The 12157-nt window shown below is 46.4% G+C and overlaps 1 protein-coding gene across 1 annotated transcript in view; it reads right to left on the bottom strand.

Moving 5' to 3' along the window:
• Nucleotides 1-12157, bottom strand: part of Nmnat2 (nicotinamide nucleotide adenylyltransferase 2) — a 164391-nt gene that overhangs the window by 9449 nt on the left and 142785 nt on the right. The window contains exon 8 of the mRNA XM_028775779.1: nt 11690-11766. Within this exon, the coding sequence (XP_028631612.1) occupies nt 11690-11766 (77 nt within the window). The remainder of the gene's footprint in view (nt 1-11689; nt 11767-12157) is intronic.

Below are 12157 nucleotides of genomic sequence, written 5' to 3'. Positions count from 1 at the left end.
TAATCCTAGCACTTGAGAGATGGGGGCAGGAGGATTAGAAGCTTCTGTTATTTTTAGCTACACAGAAGGTTTGAGGCAGGCCTGGGATACATGAAACTGTCCAGTAAACAAACCAACAAACAAAATAAATAAACAGAAAGAAGTGAGAAGCTCCCATCCCTGTGCACGGGTGCTACAAGCCTAATTTAGAGAGTTGCATGTTAGCCTCTTTGTATCTGAGCATCGGCAAGAACAAGTGAATTACGAAGGACAGTGACTGGAGAGTCGAGGGGAAGGCATTCCGTCCATTTCCTAGGAAGGAGCAGCACAGTCTGACAGCTCAGTGATGCTCCACAGAGGGGCTCTGAGAAAGTTCTAATCATAAGGCCTCAGTGATCCTCAGATGCATCTCATGATGCATCTGAGTGTGTGAAGTGAAGTGAGCCCTACCGATCTGCAGAAAGATGAAAGCTGCATTTAGAAAATTACAGCTAATTATTGGTGGTGGTTACAGCAAAAATTGCTTAGCCAAATTAACTTCCATAGCCTGGATCTTACTACCACATGTATGATTGCAAGAGTGAGGGAGGATGGAGGGACAGATGGATGGAGGGACAGACAAGTTCCTACTGGTGCCAATTCTACAACGGTAAAAGTGACCATTATAATGACTGGTCATTGTAAAATTGGCCACATTCAGTTTGTGAATACAGAAAGGGTCTAATGAACGGTACCAACAAGTCTGCCATATCCAGAAGATTTTGAGAATAAAGACCAGAGGGACCGAGCCAAAAGTAGGAGATACACACACAGAAAAACTGGTCAAACCCGATCCCACACATCACAGGGAAGGCTTGCCAGTGTGCTAAAGCCTTCAGATCTTCTTTAGGATCTCTTTGTTGGAAAAGGAAAATGCCTGAGAAGCCACATTTGACTTGGAAACCTCAGGGAGCTTTGTGGTGGAAGCACTAGTCCTGGAGAGGCCACTGGGGATAGCCAGTGCCAAAGCTGAGCCAGCTGAGCCAGCGGCACAAGAGTCTATTTAATGAGATAATACATCCTGACAAGTCTTTTCGTGAAAAGTAAGCAGATAAAGTAAAACAAACAAGAAAACAGATTCCTGGGGATGGACAAATGGCTCAGTGGTTAAGAGCACTGACTGCTCTTCCAGAGGTCCTGAGTTCAATTCCCAGCAACCACATGGTGGCTCACAACCATCTGTAATGAGATCTGATGCCCTCTTCTGGTGTGTCTGAAGAGAGATCTATGTGTACTCACATACATACAATAAATAAGTCTTTTTTAAAAAAAGGGAAAAAGAGATAAAAAAAAAAAAAACATTCCCCAGGTCTGGTCTTGTCTTGTGGCTACTGACAAAGCATACATCAAAACCAATCCTAGGGTCGGCAAAATGGCTCAGTGGGTAAAGCCCTTGCTAAACAAACCTGATGGCTGGAGATCAAGTTCTGAAACCCACAGTGGAGGGGAGAGAGGCCACTCCCAAAAATTATCCTCCTCTCTCTCTCTCTCTACACACATACACACACACACACACACACACACACGCACACATACACACGCACACACATTCATAATACATACATACACACACATACACACACACACGCACGCATACACACACACACATACACACACATTCATACATACATACACACACATCATACACACACACATACACACACACACACACACAGTGGTGGTGGTGGTAATAATGATACACTAATCCTAAGCTTTTCTTATGTGCTTGTCTTAGGAGTTACCACTTTAAACTACAGGGTACTATGCTGAACCTTCTGGTGGAATGGAATGAAGACAGGCACCTCAGCACTCCAGCACCTCAGCACCTCCAGAGATTCCAGGAAGAATAGGACATTCCTCTGTGTGGTGAGGAATGGATAGGGCGCACACACACATCGAGTGCAACTGGTTCTGGGACCCTGAGGGTACTGAACTCTGGGACTGAGCATTTGTCCCAGCTCTCTTCCTATGGCTCTTGCTCTTGGGAATATGGAGTGGGAGGGAAGGAGTAGGTGAACAGAGCAGACCTGATTGGTCACACTGGGCTTTTCACTTACCCCAGGCTTGTGTGTTAGGCCTCAGAGGAGGGGTCCATACCATTCATCCTGCTTCATCATCCTGCCCAGCCTAGTCTTGATCTTATCTTTTCATCTTATGGTTAAAGTTTTCCAGGGGAGACAGAGGTGGGGCGGAAGAGAGGAAGCAGGTGGAGGTGGACTCTGCTTCCCAAGTAGGGGGAATCTGGGAGGAGGATATGAGGCATGTCGAAGCAGGAAGCAACTTGGCCTTGGGGAAAAGAGCACTTATGACCTAGGAGGCAAAGCTCTTGGAAGGAATGTGGACTCCTCATCGTCCTTCCAAGAGGCTGAATTCTAAGACCTGCCCTGGTGACTTTCAAGGATGGTTGGATAGATGCTCTGTGGTCTTAGCCAGACACTTTCCTGGATACTAAGGGTGTACAAGTGAGAAGACAGATAGGACTTCATCCTTTGGATAGGTTACTGTCTAACGGGTGACATCAAGCAAATATTTGTAGCTACCACATGGGTTGGAGAACCTGCAGAGACCATCACAGAAAGCCACAAGTAAGCCAAGCAGTGGTGTCACACATCATTAACCTCAGCACTTGGGAGACAGAGGCAGGTGGATCTGAGTTCAAGGATAGCCTACTCTACAGAGTGAGTTCCAGAACAACCAGGGTTACATTAAGAAACCCTATTTTGAAGAAGAAAATAAACAAAAGACCAAAGAAAAGAAAAGCCTCAACTAGCCAGACTGCATAGAAGAACTTACCCAACCCAATCCATACATCTATACAACCCCTACACCCAAGGCTCAGGCAGCATCTAGGAAGAGGGGTGGAAGATTGTAAGAGTTTATGTTTTATATATAGGACAGAAAAGCTGCACTCTTGAAATCTCAACAATATGGCTGCCTAAACAAGACCTGAACAATGACAACATCAGTTGACCTGTCAGTGTGGATAAGGAAATCCACAGGGTCCCCGTCTCTGGATGACGAGATGCAGGCAGTTAATGACTGCCATGAGGAGAAGCAATCTTCCCTTGGATTTAACACCACGTGGCCAGCATTAAATTCACTCAGCAGGCTATATCATATGTATGTATACATGAGATAAAAATTAAAAACAATACATCAGCTAAAACAATTTAAAAATACAAATTGAGAGGTTTAACAAAAGATTATTTTTGACTATATTGAAGGATACGGGCAAGGTAATGTGCAGTGACTCACACCTTGTAGTGACTAACACATTATGAGCAACTGGCAAAAACAGCCAAATAAAACAAACAAAGCCCAGATTATAATGATGGAGTATTTCATCCCAACACAGAGCGGTCATTCGGGCGGTCTCATCGGAGGGCTGAAATTCATTAGCAATAAGGTCCTTCAAGATGCACTGAAGGCCTGGAAGCTTCACTGGCACGACCCAGCGTGGCGCTGAGTCGGGGCTCAGAACCCTGCTCATGTTCTCCAGGTATGACACATCAAAGGCTCCAGCCTCCTTCTCTGTCCTTTGTAGATGGCAGTCCGAGATGCACGGGGCCACCAGTAAGCATTTACCAAGGGCTCTGCCACGTGCCAGTAACTCTTCCCGGAGCTTTATTATCGCATCTCATCCTTACAGTGGTCTTCTGAGATACGTGTCTCCGTCCTCATTTCTTAGATGGAAAAACCAACTTGATGTGATCGAGGAACCTGTTCTACCTACACAGCTAGTGATCGAATCTGATCCCTCCTGGGTCGCTCTTGAAGGGTCTTCCCATGGCTTCACACTTCTTCTAGATCCATCAATAGATTCATGTTTTAGTGACTTGAAACTTCTTCAGTTTAAAAATATCACAACTCTGGCCAGCCGTGGTGGCGAGGCTTTGATTCCAGCACTCGGGAGGCAGAGGCAGGCTGATCTCTGTGAGTTCGGGGGCCAGCCTAGTCTACAGAGCGAGTTCCAGGACAGCCAGGGCATAGAGAAACCCTGTCTCATAAAAATAATAAAATAAAATAACAAAAAATACCACAAGTTGAAAACAGACCTCGTGGTATGTGATGGCATATACCTATAATCCCAGAACTCAAGGACTGTGGTAGGAAAATCATGAGTTTGAGGCCAATTTGGGTACATAGCAAGAGCCTATTAAAAAAAAAAAAAAAAAGAAAGAAAGAAAGAAAGAAAGAAAGAAAGAAAGAAAAACTGAGCAAAAGAAAAATGAAGAAATAAAAAAAACAAAAAAAACAAAAAAAAATCAAAGACATTAAGGAAGGAAAACCACCACCTTGCTCTTAAGTAAATAAATAAATAAATGCTCTTATCAGTTATTCTCCGTTCGTTGCTCTCTATCGCCCCCTAGACCATATAGTTGTAAGCACTTCTGGGTGGCGTAAATCCCCATCTGTGAGAACGTCTAAACCACTCTTCAGCAGAGCATCCTCTGTACTGCTCTGGCTTCTGCCCCTGTCTGGAGGAAAGGCTGGTCCAGAGCTAGTGTGATCAGATTCAGGCAGCCAGGAGTGCACTTCCAGGATGGCCCTCAACACAAACAAATGGAAGCTCCTTCAGTGGGGCTTCCCAGAGGAAACCAACCCCACTGCGCTGCCAGTTTGACTGGGAGTGTGGAAAGGCCCAGAGTTCTGGCCTCGTGTCAAAAGCCTGAAAACCAAATCAACAGCACCTTTTCCACGAGATCCATGAGCAGAAATCAGCCCCCAAATTTTGCATCACTGGGGCTGGGGGTCCTTCTTTTGTGGATTATTCAGCTTGGGTTTTAGCAATGTGGGGACCTAATCCCCCGAGGCTGGAAGAGTCCCACAGGCTTCCTGCTTCCGGGCTGGAGTTAAGCAGTTTGATAAAAAGTCATCTGAGCCTGAATAACCACATGTTTGTCTTTGCTCCATTTATCCTGGGGCCCTGGGATTTCTTCTGGAGTGGTTAATGCCCCCGGCTCTTCCTCTGTTTATTTTCTTTGGTTATGTTCCCATAGCTGATGGATGTAGGAAGCCGGTTAGTTCATAACTGGTTGGCTGGAGGCATGTAGGGCACAACCAGTGAAAAGAATGTGAGGCTTTGAGAAGTTCAGGACGAAAAGAGTTTCTTCATTGGCCAGCTTCTGAAGTCTGGAATTACATTTAATCCTTTCAGTTATACATTACCTCTTGCTCGTTTAAAATGGCGATACCCTGAGAGTGACCCAGGCTGGTGATCATCACACTCAGTGATTTTGGCACACTCCATCAAAAACCAGAGCCTTTCCAAATGAAGAGGACCAACTCACTCGTCAGCTGTCTCCGTCCCAGGCTTGTGCCCACTACTGGGTCTTTCGTAGCCTTCCCCCTACATGAAAACATTTTCTCTTTGTGACTGCTTAACCTGGACCAGGCCATGATCTGATGCCCGGCTTGTGCCTTCCCCAGGGCCTGCTTTGAGGGATGTCTGTCATTCTTCCACAGGTTCATGTTAACTGGATAAAGGATCTGAAGAATCACGTGAGATCCTGTCCCTCCAGTCACCAGCTGTACTGTCTAGAACAAGTCCCAACCTGCCTAAGCCCCCCTTTGTGTATATACTTGTAAATTGTTATGCTTATTTATTCAGTGTGTGTGTGTAAGTGCACAGGTTGTGTGTGTGTACATATCATGTGTATGTGGAAGCCAGAGGACAACCCGCCTGAACCAACTTTCTCCTTGTCCCACGTGAGTTGAGGATTGACAGTAAGTGCCTCTATCCACTGAACCACCTTGCCAGTCCCCTTTCCATACTTTAAAGATGGGAATAGAGATTCCATCTCAAAGGGGTTAAATCAGAAAATTGATGAGATACAGCTGAATATGATTCACTTATTGTCTGTCTTTCCCACTAGAAAGCAAGATGACTAGCCAAATATTTCATTTCTATCTGTCCCCCTAGCTGTAGACTAGTGATTGCTGTCACACAGCAGGTGCTCAATAAATATTTCAAAAATGAAAGAATGAGCCCAGGCTGGTAAGGCATCCTTTAATCTTAGCTTCTCACAAGGCTGAGGCAGGAGGATCACTCAGTTAAGAAAACTTAGGAAGACTCTATCTTTAAAATGAAAAACACAGTCTGGCAAGACAGCTCAGCAGGTAGTGCTTGTCACACAAGTCTGACAGCCTGGATTCTATCCCTGGCACCCACGCCAAGCTGGACAGAAAGAACTAGCTCTACATAGTTGTCTTCTGACATCTACTTGTGAGCTCTGGCACTTGCATGCCATATAATAATAAATAAAACAAAATAATTTTAAGACGAAAAATACAAAGAGGGACAGGGATATAGTTGGGTGGCTAGTATGTAGGAAACCATAACTTAGATCCCCAGGACTTAACAGCAACGAAAGAAAAATGAAATAACATCCAACAGTTGCTGAGAACCTACCAGCTGATTCAAAAACTCTTCCACACTTCCTATATGCTTAATTTCATGTCGGACAACAACATAAGCTTTAATAACTAGGGTATTTTTAGCCTGCAAGAACCTCGTGGGCAAATGCATGCTTATGTTCACAAGGGCACTGCTGAAAGATTGATGGAAAGGAGGAATGCTTAAATCAGAATTAATTTGCCTGCCTTCCGCTAGATGATGGACAAAGCACCTGGCATCCTCGGAGCCCTGTACCACAGACTGGGTTTTTGTCTAAGGGAGGAGCAAAGAAAAAGTTTCAGCCCTGGCTGATCCAGGAGCCTTCTGCCTTGATTTAATCTAGTTCCTGACCCGTGTCTGGATACCTGCACAGGTGTTTCTGTCAGATGCAGAAAAACAAAGGACTAGGCTACTTCAGGGAAGCCGGCAACTTGATGGGATTTAGGATCTCCATGGAGACACATCTCTGGGCCTGCCTGTGAGGGTGTTTACGGAGTTTAACTGAGGAGAAAAGAGCTTCCCTGAGTGTGGGTGGTAGCTACCCATGGGCTGGTGATCCTGAGTAAAACAGAGAAGATAAGTAGAGCATCAGCATTCATTGTCTCCCTCTGCTTCCTGACTGCGGATTTAGAGGGACCAGCTGCCTTAGGCCCCTGCTGTGATGCTCTCCGTGCAATGACTCCACCTTCACCCTTCAGCCTAAAGAAGACCTTCCTTCCTTATGTTGCTTCGGAGCTGTGAGAATACAAAGTAACAGAAGAAACTAGCCTGCTAATGAAAGTGAGCCGGGGGTGGTGCTGGCTCCTGGGCTCTGAGGCTGGTCCAGGAGCCTGGATCTTGATTAACCCCAGAAAACAAGAACAAAAATGCCAGCCAGGAGACCACACAGCAGCTCCTTTGTGCGCCACTTGAGAGAAACTTGATGAGTATGTGCGGAATTTTCGCTCGGTGGAATGTAAGGGGAGGGGGTGTGTCACTGGTCACAGGAGGTCAGATTTCACTGTGGACTGATACATCTTTGTGTCGAGTGGACACTGCTGTAGGGGAACTGTGGGGCTGGGTGTGGAGCCATTGACGGAGAGTTTTGGTTCTGGAGTTTGAAACAAGTGATGCTGACTATGTAGCAGACTGGGATAGACTAGGAAAGGCTGTGGCTGTCTGCTGTGGGGCAGGCCCACTCAGCCAGTTTCCTGAAGATGTTAACAGTTTCAGTTGACACAGTAAAGGCTACCCCCTTTTGAATAAACTCCTGTTTCTTCCCAGATCTGATTGAACCGGGACTATTTTACTTCAGAGCCTTGTATCTTTAGATACTACTTCCACTTTACCTCTGAACAATGATTCTAAGAAACCTTACTAACTGGGCCTGATTGGGAAAGACCACTTGGCTGGGTGGCATCGGGATGAAGGTCTGCTCTAAGCTGGGACAGCCTAGTCTGATTAACTCCAATTCCACTGTTTCTGCAGGGAACTGGGATTCTTATTACTGCCTCAGACAGGGTAGATGCAGGGACTGCTGTGCCCTCTGGGAGTAACTGGGATGGACATCCTAGGTCTCCAGGATGACCAGACATCCGGTTTGTCTGTCAGTCTGAGATGGGAAGTTTTAAGAATATGGGACTCTCAGGTTTTGAACCTTTTTTTAAACACACACACACACACACACACACACCCTCTTTGTTTTGAGACAGGGCCTCCTGCATTGCAGGCTGGCCTTGAACTCCCCAGGTAGTAGAGGATGGCCTTGAACTTCTGATCTTCTTATCCATCTCCCAATCCTGGGATTAGCTTATATGGTACTGGGGATTGAACCCATGGTTTTATGTACATGAGGCTAGCACTCTACCAACCGGGCTACTTCTCCAGCCTCAGTCCTTGGATTTTTGTTAGTTTTCATTTGTTTTACAACACTGGGGATCCTATCCAGGGCCTCCCTAGGGTAAGAGAACCTTTCTAGACCCACACTATCTCCTTAGCGTTGGGATTTGCACTAATTCATCTAAGTCCTAGGAAGAGTGAGGCTCTCTGGTTATCCTCCTTGATGCTGGTTTATCTATGGCTGCCACAAGATGTTCCAAAGTCACCCATCTCAGACTGGCATCCCTTTGTTTTTTACACAAGTGCCCCTAAGAAATGGGAATTCGTCTCAGGAATCCAGGAAGTCAAACTGGTCAGGACTTTGGCACACCCCTCCCGCACATTATCAGGGGGAATACACAGGAATGGACAAAGACTTCACTGTGACATTTATTATTTGTGTGTGTGTGTCTGTCTCTGTGTGTTTTATATAACTGCAGGTGCCCTAGGAGGCCAAAAGAGGACATTTGAGGACCTGTGTTAGAAACCACCCACATTCCAGAACAAGGCTCTCAGGTCTTCAATGACTTTGCACCAAATGTGACATGTCTTTGTCACCATAGTACTTTATGCACATGCTCCATAGCCCCTTAAAATTTGTGTCATCATGGTCATTCTATCATCCTCTCCCTCCCTCTTCCTCCCCCTCCCCCTGCCAGAATTATAGGTGGTTGTGAGCGGCCAGACCATGGGTGTTGGGGATCAAACTGAGGTCCTTTGCAAGAACATCAAGTGCTCTTAACTGCTGAGCCATTTCTCCAGCCCCTTAAATTTTGTTTCAGCCAATGCTCTAAATGCTTTAAAAAGCTCAACACCAATGACTGAGGAGAGCCAGAAAGACCCGAGGTAGGGTAGAGACCCAAAACAGCAGGTAGGAAATGAGATCTACCCTGTAGAGATCTAACCAGGAGGCTGGCATCAGGGGGCGCGCGTGCGTGCGTGCATGCGTGCGTGCGTGCGTGTGTGTGTGTGTGTGTGTGTGTTTTTCAGGCTCCAAGTAGCCTACCTCAGGCTACAAGAGGCTCCCCACAGGTCCCACTTGGTAAATAGCCCCAGGGATTTCCTGCTCACACAAGTGGCTCTTCAAACTCCTGGACCAGCTGCCAACCTCATCCTTCTAAATTCCCGGACTGCTCAGGGTTCCCTGGAGGGGCCCCAGACAACTGCTCAGCTTTGCTGAAATCTCTGCCAGTGACTTTTTCCAACTAGTAGAGAGTGGAAGGCGAAAGCTGATTAAGCCACTTAATCCAAAGCAGAAAGGAAGCTTAAAATTTCACCTGCAGGAAATTGCTCCAGGGTAGCAGATGAAAACACTACTCAGATGGTCCTTCTCTGCCGCCCCTCCCCCACAGCGCACAGCGTACTTAACTTGTACTCCCTTCACCATGAATAGCTACTGGGTGCACCAGGGTGCTTGGCTCACATTAGTTGAAGTTTCTTAATAGCATTTGTTACAAGCCAGGTATCATGGGCAAATCTAGTTCCAGCACTTGAGAGTTGGAGGGAAAAGGATCAGGAGTTCAAGGCCATCCTCAGCCACACAGCAAGTCTGAGGCCAGCCTGGGCAAAGACAGTCCTGTCTCAGAAACCACAAGCAAAAACCATGTGGAGTTTTCTGTTACATACACTTAAAGAGTGTCATTTGAGTCTTCAAAAATCTATGTGAGGTAAACACTATTTTATGCCCATTTTAAAGACGAAGAAAAAATGGAAAAATTCTGATTCTGAATGTCCCCTTTCTCTGATGAAAGATTTCATGTTACGTCATGTCTCCTAACGCTTATCATCAGAGACTGTACCAGGAAGTTCTTTAAAGTCTCAGACCACTATCCGTAACATACCATGGACTTTAAAAACCTCAAGTCCAGAGAGACGCTAAGGGAAAGCCCAGATTAATCCTCTTGCTTTTGTTTCTGGGTTGCTTTGACTTTGGAAAGATCCTACTTAGCTTTGCCATTAGCCATTTGCACACATCCTCCCCCCCACCCCCAACACACACACACACACACACACACACACACACACACACACCCCTATTCTCTTGCTAAGGGGAGCCTAGGGTAGTAAGTAGTTGCTACCTCTTCAAAGGTGGCAAAGCCTAACAAAGCACACCTATAATCTCAAAAGGGCAAAGTTTCCTCCTAAACCCTCCCTAGAGGCGGAGTTCTCCCAGGAGCTTCACTGTAGACAATACCTGACGGACTGGGTCACCATGACAGTAGTTGCCCAAGTTGTGTTTCAGGAATTGGAGGTTGACCTATGCAAGTGTCCAGTGGGTGACCTTTTGATGCCAGATGGCTAACGCTCCACCCTTAGAGTCCACTAATGTCACTGTTTTCGGAACATAGCCCAGGTAAAGCTCTGCTGGCCTACCTACAGGCTACTCTACTTTCCTTGTGGCAATCATCTTTTTGAACCCTCAGACCCTGCTTATTTCATAAATGTCCCTCACCTTTTGGGGACCTCGGGCGCCTGCCTTTTCACATCTGGCTGCCTTGTCAATAATTTTTTTAAAGAATGTTTGCAACTGTTTCAGCAACTGTCAGACTGACATGTTGAACAGTGGGCAAAGTGAGTCTCACTGGGTAACTAGAGTAGCTGAATGATTGGCATGGTTATCCAGCAAGATCATTAAAAAAAAAAAGCATGAAGTCTGACATTGCTACCTGCAATGCACCAAGGCAGGAGGATTGCCAGGGTTACATAGCAAGACCCTCTCTCAAAAACAGACAGAAAAATAATTTGCATAGGACCATGAGGTTGGAGCTGGTTTACCTCAGGCTATGTATCCCATGAGAGAATTAATAAATCAGCAAGAGAGAACTGCATCTGTGGAAAGAAGTGGACTGGCCATCGGAGTCAGAACTGCCAGCGGAAACTTCTAAGTGACTTGAGTTAACAGGCTCTTTTCCCTATGCCAAACTGGTCATCTAGAGGATCCATTTACTTTGCCATTAACCAGAGTCCCTCCTATGGACCCCTATTCTTTTGCTATGGGGAGCCTGGGCTAGTAGTTACTCTCCCTTCAAAGGCGGCAAAGGAAAACAAACCACACTTATAATCTCCAAAGAGCAAAATTTCTTCTTGACCTTCCCCCCCTTCATGTCTCCATGGCCCCAGCATGCACACCCTAGGCAACGCTTGGAATAAGACATTCCATAACTCAGAGTGCTTTTTTCCCAGGGTTCCCAGCGTGAGGCCGAGGAGGGGTGTGAATAAATAAGCCGTGGGAGACTGGGATAGGTGAGAACTTTCCTCCATAGTCATGTGAATGAATTCCCTCTTGGGAACTTTGAGGAGGCAAGAGATTCCAGTCTTTGATGGGGAGGAAGACAGAAGCCAAAGCCAAGCAGGCCTCTCCCATATCCCCCACCCCCCACCCCAAGCTGCTCCTGGATTCGGAACCTGGCTACTCACATCTGCCTCATTCCAGAGTCCTGGGATGCAGAAGGACTCCAGCAGGTCACTACCACACAGCAGCAAGATGCGCAACTCTGGGGAGGGAGAGCAGAGTTTGCAAACAGTATCAGAGGGGGATCTGGGCGGTAGCTCTCAGCTTTCTGCCCTCAAGAGCACATGAGTCTACGCCCCTGGAACTGGGTGGCTCACGTCTCCTTGACAACTCTATACCAGGATATCTGTAGTTCAACATCCTCCCACTTCTCCCCATTTCCCTTCCCCATCTCCAGTGTGATTGCCATACAGAGGGAGCAGTGAATGGAGGGTGGCCGAGACCCAGACACACCTCTTTAGGGCCAGAGCAGGATGGCTAGGCTCTCTAACAATGACAGCCAGCTACATGCCTTAGCTTAAGGACTCAGAGCCTCTCTCTTACTTGTCCTTTCCTTTCCTTTCCTTTCCTTTCCTTTCCTTTCCTTTCCTTTC

The sequence above is a fragment of the Grammomys surdaster genome, unplaced genomic scaffold, assembly GCF_004785775.1.
Source record: "Grammomys surdaster isolate TR1022 unplaced genomic scaffold, NIH_TR_1.0 259, whole genome shotgun sequence".
Taxonomy (NCBI): Eukaryota; Metazoa; Chordata; class Mammalia; order Rodentia; family Muridae; genus Grammomys; species Grammomys surdaster.
The sequence above is the reverse complement of the archived record's forward strand: the minus strand, read 5'-3'. Positions and strand labels throughout refer to the sequence as shown.